General features: G+C 35.7%; 1 protein-coding gene across 1 annotated transcript in view; it reads right to left on the reverse strand.

Annotated features, from left to right (window-relative positions):
• The window catches only part of LOC133249638 (UDP-glucuronosyltransferase 2C1-like), a 34,230-nt gene extending 15,004 nt beyond the window's left edge, over positions 1-19,226 (reverse strand). Inside the window, exons 1-3 of the mRNA XM_061420370.1 lie at positions 18,472-19,226; positions 11,784-11,932; positions 9,644-9,775 (exon numbers count right to left, since the gene is read on the reverse strand). Coding sequence (XP_061276354.1) covers positions 9,644-9,775; positions 11,784-11,932; positions 18,472-19,192 — 1,002 coding nt within the window. The 5' untranslated portion in view covers positions 19,193-19,226. The remainder of the gene's footprint in view (positions 1-9,643; positions 9,776-11,783; positions 11,933-18,471) is intronic.
• Between the last annotated feature and the right edge of the window lie 3,333 nt (positions 19,227-22,559).

Genomic DNA, 22,559 nt, shown 5'->3' on the forward strand with positions numbered 1-22,559 from the left:
GGACACGACTGAGCTACTGAATTGAACTGAAGGCACCAGGGAAGTCCAATCAGCTCTATGTTTACCTCAAATATTTTCATCATCTATAACATCAACTCTATCATTAAATAACTCCCTATAGCTCTCATTCCTTAGCCCCTGATAATCTCTGCCCTACTTTCCATCTCTATAAAATTGGACTACTCTAGGTAACAGGTACAAGTAGAATCATACATTATTTGTATACATAAATCATACAGTATTTGTTTTCTTCTGACTTAGCATTATTTTATTTCAGGGTTCACGCTTGTTTCAACATATCATAACTTCCTTTCTTTTAAGGTTGAATAATATTTCACTATATACACATATGTATACATATATATATATATATGTATGAATGTATGTAAATAAATTGCAAAGCAGAAATAGAGGAACAGGTGTAGAAAACAGATGTATGGATACCAAGGGGGAAGGCAGGTGGGATAAAATGCGAGATAGAGATTGACATATATACACTACTGATACCATGTTTAAAGTAGATAACTAATGAGAACCTGCTGCAAAGTACAGGGAACTCTACTCAATGATGTGGAGTGATCTATATGTGAAGGAAATCCACCGAAATGTGATATATGTATACATATAGCCGATTCACTTTGCTGTATAGTAGAAACTAATACAGAGAAGGCAATGGCACCCCACTCCAGTACTCTTGCCTGGAAATTCCCATGGATGGAGGAGCCTGGTGGGCTGCAGTCCATGGGGTCACTAGGAGTCGGACACGACTGAGCGACTTCACTTTCACTTTTCACTTTCATGCACTGGAGAAGGAAATGGCAACCCACTCCAGTGTTCTTGCCTGGAGAATCCCAGGGACAGGGAAGCCTGGTGGGCTGCTGTCTATGGGGTCTCACAGAGTCAGACACGACTGAAGTGACTTAGCAGCAGAAACTAATACAACATTGTAACGTAACTATACTAAAACAAAACTAAAAACTATTAACCCTCCAAAAAATAAAAAACAAAATAAATTCTTTATCCATCATTTTTCTGACCTGAAAATTGTTGCTCTGACTTGTTCAGTTGCTCAGTTGTATCCGACTCTTTGCAACCACATGGATTGCAGCATGCCAGGCTTCCTGTCCTTCACCATTTCCCAGAGTTTGCTAAAATTAATGTCCATTGAGACAGTGAAGCCCTTCATCCATCTCATCCTCTGTTTCCCACTTCTTATCCAGCCTTCAATCATTTCCAGCATCAGGGTCTTTTCTAATGAGTCAGTTCTTCACATCAGGTGGCCAAAATATTGGAACTTCAGCTTCAGCATCATCCTTGCAATGAATATTCAAGACTGATTTCCTTTAGGGTTGACTGGTTTGATCTCCTTGCAATCCAAGGGACTCTCAAGAGTCTTCTCCAACACCACAGTTCCAAAGCATCAGTTTGTCAATGCTCAGCTTTCTTTATGGTCCAACTCTGACATTCATACATGACTCCTAGAAACACCATAGCTTTGACTATAGGGACCTTTGTCGGTAAAGTAATGTATCTTCTTTTTAATGTGCTTCCTATGTTTGTTATAGCTTTTCCTCCAAGGAGCAGGAATCTTTTAATTTCATGGCTGCAGTCAATATCAGCAGTGATTTTGGAGCCCAAGAAAATAAGGTCTGTGACTGTTTCCATTTTTTCTCCATCCGTTTGCCATGAATCAATGGGATTGAATGCCATGATCTTTGTTTTTTGAATGCTGAGTTTTAAGCCAGCTTTTTCAGTCTCCTCTTTCAGCTTCATCAAGAGATTCTTTAGTTCTTGTTCACTTTCTGCCATAAGGGTGGTGTCATCTGCATGTCTGAGGTTATTGATATTTCTCCCAGCAGTCTTGATTCCAGCTTGTGCTTCTTCCAGCCCAGTGTTTCATATGATGTACTCTGTGTATAATTTAAATAACCAGGGTGACAATATACAGCCTTGACATATTCCTTTCCCAATTTTGAATCAGTCCATTGTTCCAGGTCTGGTTCTAACTGTTGTTTCTTGACTTGCATACAGGTTTCTCAGGAGGTAGGTAAAGTGATCTGGTATTCCCATCTCTTGAAGAGTTTTCCAGTTTATTGTAATCCACACAAAGGTTTTAGCATAGTCAATAAAGCAGAAGTAGATGTTTTTCTGAAATTCTCTTGCTTTTTCTAGGATCCAAGAGATGTTGGCATTTTGATCTCTGGTTCCTCTTCCTTTTCTAAATCCAGCTTGAATATCTGGAAGTTCTTGGTTCACATACTGTTTAAGCCTATCTTGGAGATTTTGAGCATGACCTTTCTATCATGTGAAATGAGTGCAATTGTGTGGTAGCTTGAACATTCTTTGGCATTGCCTTTCTTTGAGAATGGAATGAAAACTGACCTTTTCCATTCCTGTGTCCAGTGATGAGTTTTCCATATTTGCTGGCATATTGAGTGCAGCACTTTAACAGCATCATATTTTAGTATTAGAAATAGCTTAGCTGGAATTCCATCACCTGCACTAGCTTCGTTCATAGTGTGTTTCTTAAGGGCCAGTTGACTTCGGACTCCAAGATGTCTGGCTCTAGATGAGTGATCACATCATCATGGTTATCTGACTCATTAAGTTACTATGCCTGCTGCTGCTGCTGCTGCTAAGTCACTTCAGTCGTGTCCGACTCTGTGCGACCCCATAGACGGCAGCCCACCAGGCTCCGCCTACAAATATGTGTTTTAATCACTGATTTCAATTCCTTTCAATATATAGCCAAGACAGAATGTCTAGTTCATACGATCCTATGTTTAACTTTCTAAGTAACCACAAAAATGTTTTTCGCAGCAGATGCATCATTTTTACTCCTAGTAGCAGTCCACCAAGTCCTATTTCTCTACATTTTCACCAACATGTTATTTTCCATTTTTTCCCTTCTTTTTCTGATAATAGATATCCTATTGAATGAAGTATTAATTTTATGTGCTTTTGATTTTCATTTCCATAATGATGAATGATGTTGAGCTTCTTTTCATATATGTTTTGACCATTTGTATATTCCTTATCTATTCAAGTACTTTTCCATTTTTCAATTAGATTTTGTTGTTGTTGAGCTGTAGCAGTTCTTTTATGTATTGTGCACATTAATTCCTTACCAGATACATAATTTGAAAAGATTTTCTCACAATCTACATTTTATCTCATTCTCTTGATAGTATCTTTTGATGCAAAAGGGTCTTCATTTGAAGAAGTCTAATTTATATATATATTTTTTCTTTCGGCTTTTGCATTTGCTGTCTTACCTATGAAATCATAGCAAAATCCACTGTGATGAAGTTTTCCCTTAGATTTTTCTTGTAAAAATGTTATATTTTTACTACAAAATTTAAGTCTTTGATAGATTTTGAGTTGATTTTTTGTAAAAGAGGAGAGTCCAGATTTCTTCCTTGGTATGTGGACCTCAAGGTATTTTCTGCCAGTCTTCTGTTTTTCTCATTAACAGTTGCTCTTTATTTTTTTGCTCTTTTGGTATGCCAGAGGGAAGAAGTGAACTTAGCATCTTCCTAATCTGCTCTTTTATCTACACTTCTATCATAGTTTCTTGTAATCCTTTTTATATCTATAACACCATTAGTAATTTCTGTAGGTTCATTTCTGACTTTATTTGCATCTATTCTTTTTTTCCTTTTTGCCAGTTTAATATTTTGATAATATTGCTGATCTTTTCAATCAACTAGCTTTGGTTTTACTGACTTTTTTTTTTTTAATCTTCTTTTAATCTCTGCTCTAATCTTCATAGTTACTTCCTTCTACAAGCTTTGGGTGTAGTTTTCCTTCATTTTATAATTCTTTAAGGTATAATATTAGAATATTAATTTTAGATCTTTTTTCATTTTAAAGGTAGGCATAGAGGTATAAATTTCCCTGTGATCCCTTCTTCCTCTAAATCTCTTATTTTGATCTCTTGTGTTTTCATTTATTTAAAAATTATTTTTAATTTTTCTTGGGATTTATTCTTTGAGGTATTTATTGCTAACTTCAAAGCATACAAAAACTCTGCTCTTTAATATCTCCATCCAACTCTTTCTGTAATTAATGTCATAAATTACATATTTAATCAGTGTTCCTAATTACATAAATTATAATTGCTTTATGTATTTTATTTTAATTGAGAAAGACAAAATGAATTGGAGTTACAACCAAATTTAGATTGATATCAGCTTTAAAATTATTTTTGATCTTACCTTTACTGCAGCCATTTTTGTCTCCATGTGGTTTGCTTTACTATCTTGTAGCTTTTCATTTCATCCAAAAAGAGTCCTTTTTGTATTTTCTTATATGCAAAGTCTAATGGTAATGATGTACCCCTCAGCTTTTGTTTTTCTGTTAATGTCTTAATTTCTATCTCATCTTTGAAGGAAACTTTGACAAAATTGCCAATTAACATTTTTTTTTTCTTTCAGCACTTAGAATTTATCAATCTAAATTGCAGAGTTTCTGATGAGAAATTTGCTGATCATTTTAGTGAAGATATCTTTTATGTGATGAATTACTTCTGTCTAGCTCCTTTCAGTATTTTTTCATTGTTTTTGGCTTTCAACAGCTTGAATTTAATATGTCTTTGTATAGGTTGTTTTGATTTTATCCTACTTGAAGTCCTCAAGCTTCTTAAACTTGTATATTCATGAAGTATTTCATTAAATCTGTAATATTTCATGCCATTATTTATTTAGTATCCTTTCTGTCCATTTCTCTTTTTCAAGAAGTCCTACAGTCTCTATGATTATTCACAGAAAAGTATCCCGCAAGTGCCTTAGGGTTCATTTTTCTACATTTGCTTTTCTTTCTGTTCCTCCAATTTGATAATTGTGATTATCTTTTCTTCAAGTGTGCTGATACTTCTTCATAGTCATGTCTGATTTGGAACCCATGATGTGAATTTTTCATTTCAGTTATTATAAATTTTTAGCTCCATGTTTTTTTGTTGTTGTTGTTTAATTTTTCCCCTTTATCAGTATTTTACTTACTTTTTACTTCCTTTCCTTCTCTTTATTGTTCTCTTCTTGCCTGGAGAATCCCTATGGACAGAGGAGCCTGGTGGGCTACAGTCCATAGGTTCGCAAAGAGTTAGACACCACTGAGTGACTAAGCACACAAAAGGCAAACATACAGTAAAGACAGGATAGCATCCACACAAAAATGATATCAAAACCACCAATGGTGACAAGTGGAGATTACAGATATTGGAAATGTATTTTTGAAATGATATTTGAAATTAAAAGATCAGCAACTTAAAACAAGTACATATATAGATGCTATACCAAAACCTTATGGGAAATGCAAAGCAAAATCTACCATAGCTACACATATAAAAAAAGAAAACGCAATCCAAGCACAACACAAAGGACAGTTATCCAACCACAAGAGAAGAGGAGGAAAAAAAGAAGGGAAGAAAAAGACCTATGGAAACAAACCCCAAACAATTAAGAAAATGGCAACAGGAACATACACATTGATAATTACCTTAAATGTAAATAGATTAAAAGTTCTAACCAAAAGACATAAACAGACAATTGATAATGAAAACCAGATTCATATATGTGCTGTGTACAAGAGACTTACTTTAGACCTAGGGACACACACTGACTGAAAGTGAGGAGATGGAAAAAGATATTCCATGCAAATGGAAAGCAAAAGAAAATTGAAGTAGTGATACTTGTATCATACAAAATAGACTTTACTACAAGGACTGTTACAATAGAAAATAAAGGGCACTACATAATAATCAATGGATCAATATAAGAGGAAGTAATAGTAGTTGTAAACGTATATGCACCCAACATAGGAGACAAATGCTAACAGCTTTTATAAAAGGAGAACTCAACAGTAATACAATAATAGTAGGGCACTCACACCAATGGGCAGATCATCCAGACAGAAAATCAATAAGGAAACACAAGCCTTAAGTAATACATTAGATCAAATAGACTTAATTGATATTTATAGGACATTCCATCTGAAAGCAGCAGAATACAGTTTCTTCTCAAGTGGACACAGAACATTCTCCAAGATAAATCACATCTTGGATCACAAAGCAAGTTTTAGTAAATTTAAAATAATTGAAATTGTATCAAGCATTTTTCTGATCACAAAGCAATGAGATTAGAAATCCCCTGGGGGGGGGTGGGGAGGGAAGCAAGAAAACACAAACACACGGAGGCTAAACAGTATGTTACTAAACAAACAGTGGATCACAGAGGAAATTTTTAAAAATCTAAGGATTAATGACAACAAATATACAATATCAAAAACATATAGGACACAGTAAAAACAGTTCTAAGAAGGGAATTTTTAGCAATACAATATTACCTCAAAAAACAAGAAAAATCTCAACTAAATATCCTAACCTTAACCTGAAGCAACTAGAGAAAGAAGAATAAACAAAATCAAAGTTAGTAGAATGAAGTCATAATGATCAAAGCAGTAATAAATGAAACAGAGACAAAGAAAACAGTAGCAAAAATCATTGAAACTAAAATCTGGTTCTTTGAGAAAATAAGCAAAATTAGCAAAACTTTAGCCAACTCATCAAACAAAAAAGGAAGAGGGCTCAAATCAATAAAATCAGAAATGCACAATACAGAAATACAAACGATATTGAGAGTACTAAAAGCAACTGTTTATCAACAAAAGACAATTGCATGACATGGAAGAAATGGACAAAGTCTTAGAAATGTTCAATCTCCCAAGACTGAACCAGAAAAAAAAGAAAATATAAACAAACCAATCACAAGTACTGAAATTGAAATTGTGATTAAAAATCCTCCAACAAACAAAAGTTCAGAACCCTGATGACTTCACAGGCAAATTTTATCAAAATTTAAAGAATCAACACCTATCTTTCTGAAACTCTTCCAAAAATTGCAGAGAAAGGAATATTCTGAAGCTCATTATATGAGACGACCATCATCCTGATATCAAAATCAGAAAAAGATATCACAAAAAAGAATATTATAGGCCAATATCAGTGATAAACATAGATGCCAAAATCTTCAACAAAACACTAGCAATCTGAACCCAACAATACATAAAAAGAATTGTACACTATAATCAAGTGGGATTTATTCCAGAGATGCAAGGATTGCCAATATACACAAATCAATCGATGTGATACACGACATTAGCAAAGTGAAAGTCTCTCAGTCATGTCTGGCTCTTTGCGACCCTGTGGACTCTAGTCCATGGAATTCTCCGGGACAGAATTCTGGAGTGGTTAGCCTTTCCCTTATCCAAGGGATCTTCCCAACCCAGGGATCGAACCCAGGTCTCCTGCATTGCAACTGGATTCTTTACTAGCTGAGCCACAAAGGAGCCCAAGAATACTGGAGTGGGTAGCCTATCTCTTCTCCAGTGGATCTTCCTGACCTAGTAATTGAATTGGGGTCTCCTGAATTGCAGTGGGTTTCGTTACCAACTGAGCTATCGGGGAATCACATTAACAAACTGAGTAGTAAAGCCATATAATTATCTCAATTGATCCAGGAAAATCTTTTGACAAAATTCAACACATATTTATGATTTAAAAAAAAAAAAAAAAGCTCTGTAGAAAGTGAGCCTAGAGGAAAGTTACCTAACAAAATAAAGGCCATGTATGACTAACCTATAGCAAACATTATTTTCAATGATGAAAAATAGAGCATTTCTTCTAAGACCAGAAATATGACAAGGATATTCCCTCTTGCCACTTTTATTCATATAGTTTTGGAGAGAAAGAGTTCTTGGTGCCTCTAGCCCTTCCTCAATACCACTCCTAAGCATTGTATTTTAATGCAATTAAAAATGCAATAATTTTATGAAGATTTTTTAAGATTAAATGTTTAAATGGGTATTACTTCTACAAAGCAAGTTTTGAAAGTAATTTGGATATAAATATAAGAATTGCCATAATTATTTGAAAAACAATTTCTGTAATGGTCTGTTTTATCTAAAGCTAGGGAAAAGGTGTCACTCAGTTATAACCTAGAATGATATATATAAAATTACAGTTTGCTGGAACATTGTAAAGTATACTCTTAAATCTTTTACTGGATTATTAAAGCTTTAACTGTTTAAGAATCATTATTTAGGATTTCATTTAGGATTATTTTTAGGATTCATTATTTAGGATTATTAGCAGAAACATTCAGTTCAGTTCAGTCGCTCACTCGTGTCTGACTCTTTGCAACCCCATGGATCGCAGCACACCAGGCCTCCTTGTCCATCACCAACTCCCAGATTCACTCAGACTCACGTCTATCGAGTCAGTGATGCCATCCAGCCATCTCATCCTCTTGTCGTCCCCTTCTCCTCCTGCCCCCAATCCCTCTCAGCATCAGAGTCTTTTCCAATGAGTCAACTCTTCACATGAGGTGGCCAAAGTACTGGAGTTTCAGCTTTAGCATCATTCCTTCCAAAGAAATCCCAAGGCTGATCTCCTTCAGAATGGACTGGTTGGATCTCCTTGCAGTCCAAGGGACTCTCAAGAGTCTTTTCCAACACCACAGTTCAAAAGCATCAATTCTTTGGCACTCTGCTTTCTTCACAGTCCAAGTCTCACATACAAACATGACCACTGGAAAAACCATAGCCTTGACTAGATGGACCTTTGTTGGCAAAATAATGTCTCTGCTTTTCAATATGCTGTCTAGGTTGGTCATAACTTTCCTTCCAAGGAGTAAACATCTTTTAATTGCATGGCTGCAGTCACCATCTGCAGTGATTTTGGAGCCCAGAAAAATAAAGTCTGACACTGTTTCCACTGTTTCCCCATCTATTTTCCATGAAGTGATGGGACCAGATGCCATGATCTTCATTTTCTGAATGTTGAGCTTGAAGCCAACTGTGCAGGTCAGGAAGCAACAGTTAGAACTGGACATGGAACAACAGACTGTTTCCAAATAGGAAAAGAAGTACGTCAAGGCTGTATATTGTCACCCTGCTTATTTAACTTCTATGTAGAGTACATCATGAGAAATGCTGGGCTGGAAGAAGCACAAGCTGGGATCAAGATTGCGGGGAGAAATCTCAATAACCTCAGATATGCAGATGACACCACCCTTATGGCAGAAAGTGAAGAGGAACTCAAAAGCCTCTTGATGAAAGAAGAAACATTATTTAGGTTTAATTTTAGAATATATGCTCTTATTTCCAAGTTTAATTAATACAATGTTTACAATAGTTAATTATAAGAAAATGTAGTCCCAAGACATGCTGTGAATCAAACCTATTATTTTGAATATATTTTCCTTTATTCTCTGTCATGTTATTTGTAACTTGTTTATATGCTTCAGATTTAAAAGATTTCTATAAGAACAGCAAAATGTGTTAAATTACATGAATGATTTAAAAAAAAATAAAACCTAGGCTCAAAGCTGACGATGCTTTAACAGTAGCATATGATTAATTTTAGTTCATTATTTAAAGAAAATACTGCAATAGAATTTTCTGTTAATAATTCCAGGTTTAAAGCAAGATAGCAATCAAATACCCCCTTTTATCATTTGTACTTTTTCTTTAACGCTCACTTAAGTTGAGACTAACAATATCAATAGCCTTTCCTGCATTTTAAAGGTATACTTTACGGTGATCATGGATTTTAAAATAACTATCCCTGAAATAAATATTATCTGACCTTCTGTGGAATCTGGGCAAGTGCTGATGCGATCATATTAGACTTTTCTTCTGAGAGGTTTTTGATCATTGACCCCAGAGTAAACACCACGACTCCATCTTTTCCAGAGCTTTGAACAAACTCTTCAAACTCCTGTGAAGAAAACAGTCTTTGAAATATAAAAGTTTACAGTTATAATAGATGTCACACTCTTTTTTCAATGTGTCTGAATTATTAGAACAAATATGTACTTTCATTATGTTAACCATTTCAGTGTATAATAGATGACCTGAAATCCTTATTCAGTTCAGTTCAGTTGCTCAGTCATGTCCAGTTCTTTGCAACTGCATGAATTGCAGCACACCAGGCCTCCCTGTTCATCACCAACTCCCGGAGTTCACCCAAACTCATGTCCATCGAGTCGGTGATGCCATCCAGCCATCTCATCCTTATTAGGTGAATTAAAAACTATTGTTACTAAAGGCTCATTTAGTAAAGCATATTTGAGGTATGTGTGTGTCTTTGTGCATGTGTGTTTGTGTTTACAAATTATTGATTGCCTGTTATCTTTTGCCATTTGCTGAGCTCTTTACATGTATCACTTAACTTAGATATATGGTGATTTTATGAGATATGTATACATTTACAGATGGGAAATCTATCTCAGTAAGGTTAAGTAATTTGTCCAAGTCTACACAGCAGTAGCTGGCAGAGCAAATTTCTACCTTTAAGTTAAATAGTTCCGGTGCTGTACTTTATATTTAGCCTTAGATGCTAATAAGATTATCTTTCATTTTTCTGATGAATCACTGTCAGTACAATGATACAGTTTTGGTACATTTATTTTTCTCTGTTTTCTAAATTTCTATTTTCTTTTATTTTGATTATATATATATATTTTTTTTAATATAAGTTTCCACATACACAATTAGGAATGAGGTAGCCATGTAACATCTGACAAGTAATGCCGAAATACCTATAAAACATACTCTGAGGATGATAGGAATATATTAGAAATATATAATTTTGAATTAAAAATAAAAACAGTATATTCAATCATACATAAAATAAAAATAAATCTTTTCATCCTGTGTTGAAATACTAGCAAAACTAAGCCAATTAAATAAGATAAAAGAATGTGTGAGGCTTGAAATGGAAACACAGGGAAGAAATTTATATTAAGGGATTTCTTACATGGTTATGGAAGCTGGCAAGTTTAATCTGCAGAACAGCACATTAGGATGGAGACTCAGAGAAGAGCCACTGCTATAGTTTAAGTCTGAAGGCAGCCTACGGGCAGAATTCAGTCTTTTTTTTCTAGTCACATCTGCAACTAATTGGATGAGGCTTACCCACATAATGAAGAGTAATTTGTTTATTTAGGTCCACATACTTAAAAGTTGATTTCATCTAAAAAGAACTTCTCAGTAACATTTAAAAAATGTTTGTCTAAACAGCTGGGTACCTACCCAGGCAGGTTAACAGATAAAATTAACCATTACACTATGTTTACAGATGATTTGACTTAAGATTTAATGTTATCTTTACGTTCAGTTATAGCATAGTATTAGAAAAGGAAATGGCAATCAACTCCAGTATTCTTGCCTGGAGACTCCCAGGGACAGAGGAGCTGGTGGGCTGCTGTCTATGGGGTCGCATAGAGTTGAAGATGACTTAAGCGACTTAGAAAAAAAAAAAATAGCATAGAATTTGTAAGATACTAGGAAATATTTTAAAATTTATATATAATACATTTTCATGTGTAATGAATGGATTTTGAACAAGAAAAGAAAATATCGAGGACTACTTCAATCAGATAGTAATACATAATCCAAAATAAAGGCTACTCACCTTCTTACTGTAGTGTATAGTCTAAGAAAATAATGACCATTAAATTCTATGTCTGTTTTCTCTGTTTGGGGATCAAATATTGTTAACAATAAACCAGAAATCATTTTAAGAGATAAATACTCATAGCTGGGTCAGGAAGATCCCCTGGAGAAGGGAATGTCTATTCCACTCCAGTATTCTTACCTGGAAAATTTCATGGACAGAAGAGCCTGTTGGGTTACAGTCCATGGGGTCGCAGAGTTGGATACGACTGAGTGACTAATACTTCACACTTCATTAATGTAGGACAATAATAAACACATTTAATTACCTTAGGTAGGGGCTTTGCAGGCTTGCAGTGCAGTCCTCCAACAAATTCAGTATTAGGTAAGTAAGGTTGAGGAAATTCAAAATCCCAGTAACTTCGAAACAACCACATGTCAGCTTTCCCCATAATCTCACATAGTGTGGTAGGTTTTCCTGAATAAAAATGAAGGATAACAGAGGGAAAGGAATCTGATATGTTAAATGGGAGTTATTTTTTCCACCTAATTTTCTAAGTAAATTCTTAAAGATCAATACTGAGCCTATGCAACCCAACTTAAACCAATTGGCCTTTTCCCCTGAAGAGTACACAATAGTCAGAATATGAAAAAGTAAGCATAGATTTAAGTATGGAACAAAACCAAAAGCCTGTTGCTTTCTCTCTGTCAATGGAATCTTTCCTCTTGAGCTAAGCCTGAACCCATTCATGTGCTTCTACCAAGTACAAGAAACAGGCAGCAATCCTCAGCCTTCTGAGATAGAGTCACACCTTCTTTTCTGGAATTCCAATTCATCTCATCATCATTGCTCCAAAAGCCTTTGATTATATTGAAAAACAACTTGTGCTTTACCCATCTTTTTTCTACTGTTTTCAAGTATGCTATCACAACTAATTACATCCTGAGTACTTTTAATACAATTCTTAAAGTGATTGTCCCCTTTGCTATAGTTAATGAAAGTTCTTATTCTACAAGGTTGTATCCTCATTGGTGAAGATATTGCACTGCATAATAATCTGGTGGTGCAATAGTTTATTTTATAACAAAGCTTACCCAGAGTTTTGGTGTCTTTTTGAAATATGTGCTCCATGTCACTGATAGGAGGAAACCATAGCTATCTGGTTTCTCACCACATGACTTTTTGAATATTCTCCTCGATGTTCTAAGTGTGCTAAAGTTTTGATTAGAAAATATAAGGGATTTCAACCCCTAGGGAGATGCATCTGCATAAGAGATCAAGGCAAATCTCAGTAAATGAGAGGTTTTATTCTGGTAACAACAACATCCAGTTTCATACTCAGCACATATCTTTAGGAAAATGTACATAGGTTTTACTTTGTCATTTATTTTTTTAATTTACTTTTGAGCTAAAATATATTGAAGTTAATTGTTAACTGGGAATATTTCTGTCTAGTAGAAAATATCATCTCCCAAATTACGATTTTATTTCTCTATAGGATATTTTTTGACCATTGTTTTGTCTAACCTAGGACTTTTATTCTAAAATTCCTTTATCCTCTGAAAGGTTTATAAAGAGCTTCTCAATTTTTTGTAATGAATGCTGTCTTTCTTGTTTTTATTTCTCATCAATTATTTGAACATATTGATGACATGTTTTAATGAATAATTTTATAAATTATGTGTTGTATTTTTAAAGTTTGAAAAACATACTTGCAATACATAACATAATGAAGATTTTAAATTCTGAATAGCTAAATTATATCTATATCTTAGAGCACTTAGAGTAAAAGAAATGTGGTTCTTCTATTTATCAAGTTTTTACTCTTCTTCTCAGATTATTGATATAGTCCACCAAAAAAAAAATACTCTAAGTTGCTAATAACTATGGAAGAATCAGGGACAGAGTAATACCCTATCAATAAGGAATCACTCAAAAAGATGTTCCTAAACTGAGTGTCAGATTGCTGGGACCAGAAGTAAACAGACAAGTTCAACCAAGTTGTAGATCAATCAAGGCTTAATCCATGATCAGAAAATGTAATCTATATGAGATTTTAAGTTATTTTTTTCTTAGTGTTGCCTTTTGTAGCTTGAACTCTCAACATGGATGTGTGATGGTTTCCGCCCACATTTTATGTGGCCATGTCTAGAGATATAAGCACCTGTTTTTGTCACAAAATGCCCAGAAGTTTCAGTGCAACATGTCGACCTTGATTAGGTCATATGACTTTTTTTAACATATTACATATTGCCAGGCAGCAGAGTTCATTAGAAGCACTCATGTTGTTTGTGAGTTGTTGAATAATTTCTCAGAGGAAATATTGAATAGATACTCAAAAAAGGAAGTGGCTATATAAATAAGAGATCATAGCTATAATTTTTTTAACTTTTTAGGAATAAGCACAATTTTTAGTAATGATAGGGTATTAGAGATACATCTGTTAAAATTAGTAACAGGGAAAATAATAAAAATTCATATGAAAATGAAAAAGTTCCAAATGGACAAATCATTCCTGAGAAAGAAAAACAAAGCTGTAGGCATCACACACTCTAATTTTAAAGAATATTATAAAGCTATAGTAATCAAAACAGTACATAGGTTTAAAAACAGTCACCAGGTCCATTAGAACAGAAGCAAAGGCCCAAAGATAAACTGATGCATATACAGTCAACTAGTATTTCACAAGGGAGCCAAAAATATTCAGTGAACTTACTCCACTACAAAATTATATTAAAATGGATAAGGCTTAAATATAAGACCTAAACCCACAAAATTCCCCAAAGAAAACAATGGGAAATAATTCTTGACACTCATCATGGAAGTGAATTTAAATATGACACCTAAAGTATAAGTAACAAAATTAAAAATGAACAAGTGGAAACTACTTACAACTAGAAGTTACTGCACACTGCACAGAAAAAAAAATGATCAACAAAACAAGAAGGCAGCCTATGAATATAGAAAAAAAATATTTGCAAACCATAAGTCTGTGTATGTGTTTTTATTGTCGTTCAGTCACTCACTCATGTATGACCCTTGGTGACACCATCAACTGCAGCATGCCAGGTTTCCCAGTCGTTCACCATCTCCCAGAACTGACTCAAACTCATGTCCACTATATTTGGTTGGTGATGCCATCCAACCATCTCATCTTCTGTGGTTCCCGTTTCCTCCTGCCTTCAATCTTTCCCAGCATCAGGGTCTTTTCTAATGAGTCGGTTTTTCACATTAGGTGGCCAAAGTATTGGAGCTTCAGTTTCAGCATAAATCCTTTCAATAAATATTCAGGATTGATTTCCTTTAGGATTAACCGGTTGGATCTCTTTGCCATCTAAGGGACTCTCAAGAGTCCTCTCCAACACCACAATTCAAAAGCATCAATTCTTCAGCACTCAGCCTCCTTTATGGTCCAACTCTTGCGTCCATACATAACTATTGGAAAAACCATAACTTTGACTATATGCAAATGAGCAGTAGTTTGAACATTCTTTGGCATTGCCTTTCTTTAGGTTTTGAATGAAAACTGACCTTTCCCAGGCTGTGGCCACTGCTGAGTTTTCCAAATTTTCTGGCATATTGAGTGCAGCACTTTCACAGCATCATCTTTTAGAGTTTGAACTAGCTCAACTGGAATTCCATCACCTCCACTAGCTTTGCTCATAGTGATGCTTCCTAAGGCCCACTTGACTTTTCATTCCAGTATGTCTGGCTCTCTGTGAGTGATCACACAGTAGAGGTTATCTAGGTCATGGAGATCTTTTTTGTATAGTTCTTTTGTGTATCCTTGCCGCCTCTTCTTAATATCTTCTGCTTCTGTTAGGTCCATACCATTTCTATCCTTCTTTGTGCCCATCTTTCCATGAAACATTCCCTTGGTATCTCTAATTTTCTTAAAGATATATCTAGCCATTCCCATTCTATTGTTTTCCTCTGTTTCTTTGTATAGATCACTTAGTAGGAGTTTCTTATTGCTCACTTATATTCCTTGGAACTCTGTATTCAGATAGGTATATCTTTCATTTTCTCCTTTGCCTTTTGCTTATCTTTTCTCAGCTAGGTGTTACCATCTAAAATATAAGGAGAACTCATAAAATTCAATAACACAAAAATAAATAATTCCTTAAAAAATTAGCTGAAGACCTGGATAAACAATTTTTGAAGAAAAGATTCAGATAGTTAATAAGAATATGAAATGATGCTCAATGTTACTAGTCACCAAGAAAATTCAAAGCAAAGCTACAAGGAAGTAACATCTCGTGCCTGTTATGATAGCAATCATCAAAATGATAAGAGGCAACAAATGTTAGTGAGTAGGTAGCGAAAAGAGACACCTTTACACTGTTAATGCAAATGTAAACCAATATAGCCAATATGGAAAATGTGATGGTGACTCCTCAAAATTTAAAAATAAAGCTAACATATGATCCAAAACGTCCACTTCTGGATATAATATAAAAAAAGAATAAAGCAAAACAAACAAGCAAACAAACAAACAAATGAAAAAACAGATCACTGCACTTTCAGGCTCATTGAAACATTATTTACAATAGCCAAAAACATGGAAACAACTTAGGTGTTTATAAATAGGTGAATGTATAAAGAAAACATGATGACAGATGGAGTGGAATATTATTAAGTCATGAGTAACAAGGAAAACTTGCCATTTGCCTCAACATGGATGAACCTTGAGGATATTATGTTAAGTGAAGTAAGACAGGCAAATATATCACTTATATATGGAATCTAAAGAGAAAACAAAACAAAAACTGAAACAAACAGTAGACACTGAGAAGATTGGTGATTGCCAGATGCTAGGGTTGGGTCATGGTCACAATAGGTAGGTGAAGGTGGTCAAATGGTAGAAAGTTCAAGTTCTAAAGTAAGGAATTAGGGCGTGTAATTTACAGCCTGGTGACTCTAGTCACTAATACTGTATTATATTTGAAAGGTACTAAGAAAATAGGCTTCCCTGGTGGCTCAGAGGTTAAAGCATCTGCCTGCAATGTGGGAGACCTGGGTTCGATCCCTGGGTTGGGAAGATCCCCTGGAGAAGGAAATGGCAACCCAGTCCAGTATTCTTGCCTGGAGAATCCCATGTACGGAGAAGCCTGGTGGGCTACAGTCCACAGGGTTGCAAACAGTCGGACATGACAGAGCGACTTAACTTTCAAGAAAGTAGATATTAAGAGTTCTCAAGTAAAAACCATTTGTATTTATGTGTAGTGATGGATATTATCTAGAGTTATTGTGGTGATTATTTCACAATATGTACAAATATTGTTGTACAACAAAAATCATTTTGTTGTAAACCTCTGTTGAAACAAAATTATTTTAAAGCAGGACAGAAAAATTTTGCATAAAAATTTATCTTCCAGTTGAGGCCCTCCCTGTTTTAGTTGGCAATGTGCTTCTGCATTATACATTAACTAGATCCCCTTAGAAGACACAGGAAAGCTTGCTTACAAAAAAGAAAAATTTTCCTCCTTGCACCAGCAAGGTAACTTCTTAGGAGGTAACATTCCTTCCTTAACCTCTTCAGGGGTCACAATGACCCACTACTCATTTTTTAGGACTACATAAACTGGCAATCAAATGTTGTGATGTATAACCCTTTCTCTCAAAAACTTATATGACAATTCTTTAACTTCTAATGGGCAGAACATTCCTCAGAGATTCCTGACAGATTTTCTCCAAGGTTATAATCCTCAGATTAGATCAGATCAGTCGCTTAGTCATGTCCGACTTTTTGTGACCCCATGAATCGCAGCACGCCAGGCCTCCCTGTCCATCACCAACTCCCAGAGTTCACTCAGACTCACGTCCATCGAGCCATCTCATCCTCTGTCGTCCCCTTCTCCTCCTGCCCCCAATCCCTCCCAGCATCACAGTCTTTTCCAATGAGTCAACTCTTTGCATGAGGTGGTCAAAGTACTGGAGTTTCAGCTTTAGCATCATTCCTTCCAAAGAAATCCCAGGGCTGATAATCCTCAGATTGACTTAAATAAAATTTTCCATTTCTTTCATAGGTTGACTATTGATTAACATTTTTGTGACTAACTGCAACTAATACAATGTTGCATGCTAATAATAACTCAAAAAAATCTATCTGAAAGTGAAAGTGAAAGTCGCTCAGTCGTGTCCAACTCTTTGTGACCCCATGGACTATATAGTCCATGGAATTCTCCAGGCCAGAATACTGGAGTGGGTATCCTTTTCCTTCTCCAGGGGATCTCAAAAAATCTAGCTAAGGAAAATATAAGAAAGATTCTGCTTTCTCAAGGGTAATTTACCCCTTATGCAAAACTTCCTTAACATAATCACATAATCACCTTAACATAATAAAAAATAAATTTTTCAAAAGGAAAATAGAAGGGATAAATGGACTTGATAAAATAGAGAAAATTTTTTGTGCTCAGGGTCAAAAGTCACTAGTTGACCTCTAATGCAATTTTGAATAGAACAAGAACAAAACACTGAGGTGAGTTTTAAAAAATTAGAAATATGATCCTTCAGAAAAAAAAATCTTCCTGTTTTAACACTTTGGAAGACAATAAAAATGAAACCAAACTACATTATTTATTTTCTATTTTCATGCTTACAATTGCAAACCTAGCCACCAAGTAACCATTACTTCACAGAACACAAATATACAGCCTTAGAAGGTGCAAGTTAATAAGAAATAAAGTAGTCTGCATAAGAGCAGAAGTGAAAAACAGAAAACTAATCTAAGGTTAGAGAAATCAAGCACACTGTCCGATTTGGGTTCTCCAGACACTCCAAAATATTATGCATGAGTAGAGAGAATATTCCTTCCTGGATATATTATCAGTATTTAATCATATAACACAAAACCATAAAAAGGCGTTATTATTTTTAAAATTCAAAACAGTATAGCCACAGAAGCTTGGATCTTCTTCACCTAAAATACCTTTTGTGAGTTTTCATACAGTCAGATAAATATTTACATTTTTCATAGTATATAAGAATACTTACTATATACACATTTCTCTTACCTAAGACCTTGCTGTAATATTCATCCCATTCTGGAAATACATAATATGAATATATCACATCATTCACTGTATACAGTAACCAGTTCTCCAGCCTCTGTATAAAAGTCATGTTGTCTGTCAGTCTTGATGTGATACAAGGAATATATGAAGAAGGCATAGGAAGCCCAGCACACAGTCTTTCAATGACATTACCATAGAAAAGCCGAAAAGTGAATATAAATGGAATATTAAGGAGTTCAGCCACCAATTCCCCACAAAATCTTAAAGGGTCAGCAATACATACATCAAACTCGGCTGCCTGTAGTCTGTTGAGTAATTCCTTGTTAGTGACAGCACTGTCACACACTCTTTTGGTTATTAATAAAAATTTTCTGCCTATGTTTGCCAGTTTTATTTGCATTTCCCACCATGAGAATTTTGACATGTCAAAAGAAGCTTCATAGAGAATGGTATTCATCTCTTCCATGGAAGTTTCTTTAGTTACCGAAAGTTGGAGGATCTCCACATTATAGGGAACCTTGGTATGATCAATCAGAAGACTTGGTGAAGGTATCAAGACAGTTATCTCATGCCCACGATGGTGAAGTTCTTCTAGAATAACTTGTAAATTAATCCAATGACTAAAATCCGCAGGCCATACAAGAACTTTTCCCGTCATTCCAGAGTCAAAAAGACATAGATGCAGCATGAAAAGGATGCAGAAGACTTTCACAGTCTTCATGGCTACTTCTTGCCTAAATTAAATCTGGGCTTAAGTCAAGTACATGAAACTCACAATCCAAAGATCTCTCCTTAACTTTCCTCAGTTCATAGTAGGTTGGGCTGAACTTTGAATTGTGTACTTTGTATTATGGATTAAAATGAAAAACAACTGCTTTGGTCGGGGCGGGGGGGAACTCTATAAACTCAACCCCGCAGTCAAAGGCATCAAATCTTCAACGTTCAGTTTTCATTATAGTCCAGCTCTCACACCCATACATGACTACTGGAAAATCCATAGCTTTGACTAGATGGACCTATGTTGGCAAAGTAATGTCTCTGTTTTTTAATATGCTCTCTAGGTTGGTCATAGCTTTTCTTTCAAGGAGTAAGCATCTTTTAATTTCATGACTGCAGTCACCATCTGCAGTGATCTTGGAGCCCTCAAAAATAAAGTCTGTCTCTGTTTCCATTGTCTCCCCATCTATTTCCCATGAAGTGATGGGACTGGATGCCATGATCTTTGTTTTTTGAATCTTGAGTTTTAAGCCAACTTTTTCACTCTCCTCCTTCACTTTGATCAAGAGGCTCTTCAGTTCCTCTTCACTTATGACCATAAAGGTGGTGTCATCTGCATATCTGAGGTTATTGATATTTCTCTGAGAAATCTTGATTTCATCTTGTCCTTCTTTCAGCCTGGCATTTCACATAAGCAGGGTGACAATATACAACTTTCACATACTCCTTTCCCAATTTGGAGCCAGTCTATTGTTCCATGTCTGGTTGTAACTGTTACTTCTTGACCTGCATACAGATTTCTCAGGAGGCCAGTAAGTTGGTAATGTGGTCTGGTGTTTTCCACAGTTTCTTGTGATCCACAAAGTCAAAGGCTTTGGAGTAGTCGGTAAAGCAGATGTTTTTTGGGAACTCTCCTGCCTTTTATATGATCCAAAAGATGTGAGCAATTTGACCTCTGGTTCCTCTGTGTTTTCTAAATCCATCTTGAACATCAGGAAGCTCTCACTTCATGTAGTATTGAAGCCTCACTCAGAGAATGTTGAGCAATACTTTGCTAGCTTGTGAGCTGAGTGCAGTTGTGTGGTAGATTGTACATTCTATGGCATGGCCTTTCTTTGGGACTGGAATGAAAACTGACCTTTTCCAGTCTGGTGACCACTGCTAAGTTTTCCATATTTGCTGGCATATTGAGTGTCACACATTAACAGCATTGTCTTTTAGAGTTTGAAATAGCTCAGCTGGAATTCTATCACCTCCACTAGCTTTGTTCATAGTGATGCTTCCTAAGGCCCATTTAACTTCACACTCCAAGTTGTCTGGTTCTAGGTGAGTGATCACACCATCGAGGTTATCTGAGTCACTAAGATCTTTTTTTTTTTTTTTTTGTATAGTTCTTCTGTGTATTCTTGCCACTTTTTCTTTATATCTTCTGCTTCTGTTAGGTCCATATGATTTCTGTCCTTTATTGTGCCCATCTTTGCATGAAATATTCCTTTGGTATATCTAAGTTTCTTGAAGAGGTCTCTAGTCTTTCCCATTCTATTATTTTCCTCTGTTTCTTTGCATTGATCACTTAGGAAGGAAAGCTTTTTTTTTTTTTCCTTACTATTCTTTAGAATTCTGCATTCAGTTGGATATATTTTTCTCCTTTGCCTGTCAATTTCTTTTTTTTCTCAGCTATTTGTAAGGTCTCCTCAGAAAACCATTTTGCTTTTTTGCATTTCTTTTTCTTGGGGATGATCTTGATCACTGTCTCCTGTACAATATCATGAACCTCCATCTAAAGTTCTTCAGGCACTCTGTCTATCAGATCTAATCCCGTGAATCTATTTGTCACTTCCACTGTATAATCGTAAAGGATTTGTTTTAGGTCATACCTGAATGGTGTAGTGGTTTTCCCTACTTTCTTCAATTTAAGTCTGAATTTGGCAATAAGGAGTTGGTGTTCTGAGCCACAATCAGCTTCCAGTCTTGTTTGTGTTGACTGTATAGAGCTTCACCATCTTCTGCAGGAAAAATATAATCAATCTGATTTTGGTATTGTCCATCTGGTGATCTCCGTATGTAGCATTGCCTCTTGTGGTGTTGGAAGAGTGTGTATGCTATGACCAGTGCGTTCTCTTGCAAAACTCTGCTAGCCTTTCTGTATTCTGGCAGTTTGTGGAGTTTTATTTATTGTGGAGTTTCCTTTATTATGGAGTTTCCTCGCTGTGGGTGAGGTTGTATGGGAGGCTTGTCAAGGTTTCTTGGTTAGGGAAGCTTGTGTCGGTGTTCTGGTGGGTGGAGCTGGATTTCTTCTCTCTGGAGTGCAGTGAAGTGTCCAGTAATGAGTTATGAGATGTCGATGGGTTTGGAGTAACTTAGGGTAGCCTGTATATTAAAGCTCAGGGCTGTGTTCCTGTGTTGCTGGAGAATTTGTGTGGTATGTCTTGCTCTGGAACTCATTGGCCCTTGGTTGGTGCTTGGTTTCAGTGTAGGTATAGAGGCGTTTGATGAGCTCCTGTGGATTAATGTTTCCTGGAATCAGGAGTTCTCTGGTGTTCTCAGGATTTGGACTTAAGCCTCCTGCTTCTGGTTTTCAGTCTTATTTCTACAGTAGTCTCAAGACTTCTCCTTCTATACAGCACCGTTGATGAAACATCTAGGTTAAAAATGAAAAGTTTCTCCACAGTGAGGGACACCCAGAGAGGTTCACAGAGTTACGTGGAGAAGTGAAGAGGGAGGAGGGAGTCAGAGGTGACCTGAATTAGATGAGGTGGAATCAAAAGAGGAGAGAGCAAGCTAGCCAGTTATCACTTCCTTACGTGTGCTCCACAGTCTGGACCGCTCAGAGATGTTCACGGAGTTATACAAAGAAGAGAAGAGGGAGGAAGGAGGCAGAGGTGGCCAGGAGGATAAAAAAGGGGAATGAAAAGGAGAGAGATAGATCTAGCCAGTAATCAGTTCCTTAAGTGTTCTCCACAGTCTGGAACACACAGAGATTCACAGAGTAGGGTAGAGAAGAGAAGGGGGAGGGAGGAGACAGAGGCAACCTGGTGGAGAAAAAGGAGTCCAAAGGGGGAGAGAGCAGTCAAGCCAGTAATCTCGCTCCCAAGTAAAAATAGGTACTGAAGATTGGGTTCTTAAAGGTACAAAATTGATAACAAATACCATAAAGTGAAGATTAAAAATCTAGAGTAGAGGTTGGATTTTCAAAAATACAATATTAAAGAAAAGAAGAAGAAAGAAAAAAAAAACAAAGTCACAAAAATTATATAAAAAAAGTATGTATATGAAGTTTGCTTTAAAAAATAGGTCTTTTTTTTGCAAAATAATAGAAGGTTATAAAAATGAAAATTAAAGGAGTAATAGAGGACTTAAAAATTTTTTTA

Source organism: Bos javanicus, chromosome 6 (genome assembly GCF_032452875.1).
Source record: "Bos javanicus breed banteng chromosome 6, ARS-OSU_banteng_1.0, whole genome shotgun sequence".
In the NCBI taxonomy this organism is placed as follows: Eukaryota; Metazoa; Chordata; class Mammalia; order Artiodactyla; family Bovidae; genus Bos; species Bos javanicus.